Source organism: Merops nubicus, unplaced genomic scaffold (genome assembly GCF_000691845.1).
Source record: "Merops nubicus isolate BGI_N331 unplaced genomic scaffold, ASM69184v1 scaffold29336, whole genome shotgun sequence".
NCBI lineage: Eukaryota > Metazoa > Chordata > Aves > Coraciiformes > Meropidae > Merops > Merops nubicus.
The window spans coordinates 8,901-14,040 of NW_008616078.1; the positions used below are offsets into that span (position 1 = coordinate 8,901).

General features: G+C 49.3%; 1 protein-coding gene across 1 annotated transcript in view; it reads right to left on the reverse strand.

Annotated features, from left to right (window-relative positions):
- The window catches only part of LOC103775298 (A disintegrin and metalloproteinase with thrombospondin motifs 14-like), a gene marked incomplete at both ends in the record, with an annotated part of 13,246 nt that extends 8,583 nt beyond the window's left edge, over positions 1 to 4,663 (reverse strand). The window contains one exon of the mRNA XM_008942745.1: positions 4,516 to 4,663. Coding sequence (XP_008940993.1) covers positions 4,516 to 4,663 — 148 coding nt within the window. The remainder of the gene's footprint in view (positions 1 to 4,515) is intronic.
- Positions 4,664 to 5,140: the final 477 nt, after the last annotated feature.

Here is a 5,140-nt window from a genome sequence, read left to right on the forward strand (position 1 = left end):
CCGTTATTTCTGCCCAATTCAATTAATTCCTTGGCACCTTCTAGAATTTATTTTCCAAATGTTTAATTTGGGGTGGGAAATTTCTTTAAAGACTGACCCCTTTTGGCATCAAGGGGAAGGAAGTTAGCTACTTACAGGTCCCGAGAGACAAAAGCAGGGCAAGACCATGCTGGATAACTCTGCCCTGGGCATAGAGATGTGCAGAGAGGAAAGCTCAGAGGCTGAGCTGCAGCAGGAGATGGGTAGTGGTGAGCTGAGGGTGGCAGCACACCCCTACACCTGCCCTCCTGCACACAACCCTGGCCAAAACGTGACAGTCACAGAGCCCACATGCCACCATCCTCATGGTGCTCCACACCAAGCCAGAAGATCAGGGCTTATCGTCCTGAAAGAGGGTGGGAGAGGAAAGGATGAGATTGCCCTCAGCTTAAGTTCTAAGCTCAACAAGTGGGTGGGTCCTGGCATGACAGAGCTGGCCAAGGATAAGAGATTGAAGCAAAAAACAAGAGGTTTCTTACACCTACCCCCAGACAGGTTGCTACTGGACACCCAGAAGTTACCATCACCCTAGGCATAAGGCAAAATCAGGGCATTTGGAGTGAGCATCTCCCTCAATATTTCTATTGATTAGCTGAGCAGAGATTTTCCAGGGTGTCCACCTGCACTGGAACTTCTGAAGGAAACTTCTCCCATCGTAATAACTTCATTTTTCAAAACAAGCCCAGACACAAACATTTAAAGGGCCCATTTACATGGTGCTTTGTGGGAAGTGGTGGATGTGGCTTTGCCTGTGCTCCAAGTGAAGGAGGTCAGGTGAACCCAGCTGCTGAGCAAAAAGCCCCAGACTAACTAAATGCCCAATTTTCATCTCATGCAGAGCAAGTTCACTTCTGCCTGCAACCTCACCACATAACCTCAGAGCAACCTCCACAAAGACAAGGATCTTCCCAAAGCAGCTTCAATAAATAAGCCTGGGGTTTTACTTACTGCAGGAAGCATTTGGTACTCATCTTCCCCACATTCAAGTGGGCAACAAGACTTACTCCAACCAACAAACTAAAACACCTTAAGAATGGGATTGGAGAAATTCTGTGCTCAGTGGATGCTGCAGTCAAAAGGAAAGCAGAGGGGAACAGGCCACACTAAGAGCTTGAGAATCAGATAATTCAGCTTAATCACACAGTAATGAGTCAAGTCCCAGATAAATAATTTTAAAAGAATTTGGGTTTTTTCCCCCATGAAGCCTTCCACAAGAAAGGGCAAAGACGTAGGAAATTTTCTGCACAAGGGGAGAGCAAATAAATTTTGCCTAGGATGAAAATGAAAAAAATTCCTAACCAAAGAGGCTCTGGATGTGTAGATAGGAGATAGGACAAATGAATATGAAAAGGTGGATGCTCAGGAAGGCAGACACTGATCTTTCATAATTAAGACATGAGAGAGAACTGGAAGAAGTATGAAAGGTTCTCCATGGGAGAATGATGGTGAGAAGTAACTACCTGGAAAATAATTCACTGGTAAAGACTAGATTAGCCTGCTAACACTCACCAGACACACACACACACACAGGGGAAGCAGCATGTCCTTATCATACCAGCAAGACACCAGCCAGGCTCTTGCTTCCTCCAAATGCACTTTATTCTTCCTTATGGACATTTCCTACCTGCTTTCAGCCTTGATGACCTTCTGCCTGGACCACCATCCTGCTCTAGAGGCCAACTGTAAGTGCTTCTAGGGCAACAAATTAAATCTAAGCAAAAGCATCCTTCATCCTGGGCCAGAAAGCCCTCCATGCCCATACCTCTGGACATGGCCTTTCTTTCTGGTTTAGGCAGGGCTCCAGCAGCAATTAGTAATTTACAACCCATCTGTCCACCACCAAGAGGTATTTCTCTTTGAAGGACAGGGGTTTATATGAAAGCTATGTGCATGGGCAGCGCAGCTCAGCTGTCCCTCCTGACCCTTCTCTTTCCAGCTTCCCTCAATTCCCAAAGCAACAACTGCATCAGCTTTCCAAATTTCTGTGGGCTGGCCACGACTGCTCCCATCCCCACTGAGCAGTGCCACGAGCAGGGCTGTTGCCAGCACCAAGAAGTTTTTGTAAACCTCCTTAGGGCTTGGCTTGGACCTGAAGCAGAGAAGAGCTATGCCACAAGACTGTCATGCTTTGCAAGGACTTCATAGAATCACAGAATGTTTTAGGTCAGAAGGGACCTTTCAAGGCCATCTAGTCCAACCCCCCTGTACTAAGCAGGGACAGCTTCAACTAGAGCAGGTTGCTCAGAGCACCAGCCAACCTCACCTAGAATGGTTCCAGGGATGGGGCTTCAACCACCTCTCTGGGCAACCTGGACACAGTCTCACCACCATCAGTGTCAAAAATTTCTCCCTTCAATCTACTTAATTTCCCCTTGTTATTTTAAAGCCATCACCCCTTGTCCTGTCGCATCCAGCATCTGGTACATCTGTGCTGCACCAGACCAGACACTGGTTTACTGGCCAAGGGGAGGTGACATGACTCAGGGGGAGGTACAAGCCACATCTGGTGGGAATGTGGTGATGGAACAAGGTTGGCTAACTGATGTGTAAATAGCCTGGGCTAAGAGGACCACGCAGGTTGAGTCAGGTCAAGCCCCATCTCTGTAGCTAATTGGGCACACAACTGTAAGGAGTGAGGAGGCATCAAGCTAAGCACAGGCTTGAGATTCAGGCTCCATTCCCCGGTCCTGACTTGGAGGACTTCATCCTCAAAATCTTCCTTTCTCTTGGCCTGTGATTTAGGCTGCAGGGTCTTTGGGGAGGACAACCTCTGTCTTCAGCTCAGCTTCAGGGCACATACGAGCAGGGCAGATGCTTCCCAACTCACACGTACACCCAGAAGTGGCTAAAGAAGCCAGTAGGTATTTGCCATCATCCCAGCAAGCCACTTAAGATACCACCAGTGAACATGTGCCCTGAGGAAGTATTGGAGGTGCTACAATCTGGTCCTTCATTGCACATAGCCCTGAGCTGAAGAGGGGTGAAAGTGAAGGAAAAGGGCTTTGTTTGGAGGAAAAGGCCAAGAGGAAGCAACACGTTACTATTCCAGCAGCCTGTTCCCAGTGGATGAGGAGCACCCACACCTTGTGCCATACAACACAGGCAGGCAAGGCCACAGCAGCCACAGGGTGCTGCAGAAACCAAACGTCTGTCCCAGAGGTGTGCAAGAAGCAGGGAGACAGATCCAAAAGGAAAAGGGGAAGGAGCTGGAATGAGCACCCCTAGAGCAGGGCTACTCCATCGACCTCAAAGCTCCTTCCCACCAAGGAGGAGTCTAGTGAGCCTCCCACTTCTGCTGACATGCCAAAAAAGGTCTTCTCACCAAAGCCTTTGGAGACAGTCACTTCGCCAGAAGGGTCTAGAAAAACTAACCAAAAGCTGGTATTTCACCCTGGCTGCTGCAAGGCTTCAGCCAAGGAGCCCAAAACAGGTCAACAGCTCAGTGGAGAGGCCGTTGGCACAACCCAAGCTCTGCACTTTGACAGCCAACAGCACATTCAAGAGGGCTTCCAGATGGCTATCTCCTGCAGTTCAGCCCCTGCTGCGAGAAGACCCTTCTCAGGAAGGTAATCAAGGTGAGAAGAGGAGTCCTCCATCTCTCCTTCCTCCCATGCACACCAGAACAGCTTGGGCTACAAACCTTACGTGACGTTACCAGCAAGTTCATGGCATCAAATGGAGCCTCCTGATGGGAAATTCAGACCTTGCCACCCGTGTGGGAAGGAGAAGACGGCAATTTGGAGGCAACAGGCTCAGAACTGGAAGAAGTCACCTCTCACAATGACAAGAAAGCACCTGCTTTTCTAACTGAGCCATGAAACACCAGAAGCTTCTCCCACAAATTTCTGAAATTTTTGCCTAGGTCTCCAAGTTAAAGACCGAGGTCAGCACAGCCTCTGCAGCAAGAGGGTGAGAGGACTATTGCCATCACTCCTTCCAACCTCCTCTTTGGCCCAGGGTTTACTCAATGCTCCCATGTCAAAGTCCTAATCAGGTCAGCACAGCCTCTGCACCAAGAGGGTGAGAGGACTATTGTCATCACTCCTTCCAACCTCCTCCTTGGCCCATGGTTTTCTCAATGCTCCCATGTCAAAGTCCTAATAGATCCAAGAAACTAACCCATCTAGAACCAGGTTTTAAAGTTCCTCCAGAACAGAAAGGCCTCAACTTGCCCCGTGAGGCTCCCTGTAATATTACAACTTCTTAAAGCTACTTTTAAACTTTTCAAGGCACTTTGGGACAAGGGGAGGATTGATGTATGACACCAAAGGACAGAATGAATAAAGACAAATTTTTATCCATCCAGGTTGATGCTCTAGATTAATTCCACCTTTCTTCTCCTTCACGTCGAAACAAACACCCATCTTCACAACCTTTTCTCTGGACCCTGCTGGCCATGAAACAGACTGTGTTGGGCTGGCTTTCCCCCAGCGAACTGCACATACCTGATGGAGATAAATACAGTACCTTGCATACCTGCGGGACCAAAATCTTGCCTGGTGAGGAAGACAGCATGGTCGTGGTACTCGGCGTGCTGCGGGTCGGAGCGCTGCTGCGAGTGAGCCCAGCGGCAGACCTGCTCCAGGCTCCGCGACGGGTTCCCTCGCTCGATCAGGCTGACTGACTGGGGAAAGAATGATTTAAAAATTAAAAAAAAGGAAGAAAAAGAGGGTAAGTTAGTGGAGGTAGAAGGAAGCTGGCAAGAGTTTTGGGGTTGGAGGGCTTATCGGTTTTATCGGTGCTGATCGGTATCTAAAGGGCAGGGGCAAGAGGCTGGGGTCAGACTCTTCTCAGTGGTGCCCAGTGACAGGGCGAGGGGGCATGGACACAAACTGGAAGATGCCATCTGAACAGGAGGAAAAACTTATTTCTGGTGAAGGTGGTAGAGCCTGGAGCAGGCTGCCCAGAGCGCTTGTGGAGTCTCCTTCTCTGGAGAGATTCCAAACCTGCCTGGAAACCACCCTGGGCACCCTGCTCTGGGCGACCCTGCTGGAGCAGGGGGGTTGGAGGAGATGATCTCCAGAGGTCCCTTCCAACACCCAGCATTGTGGGATTCTGTGACTCATAAGCAGTGTTTCTCCACAGCTGGAAGCAACAACAT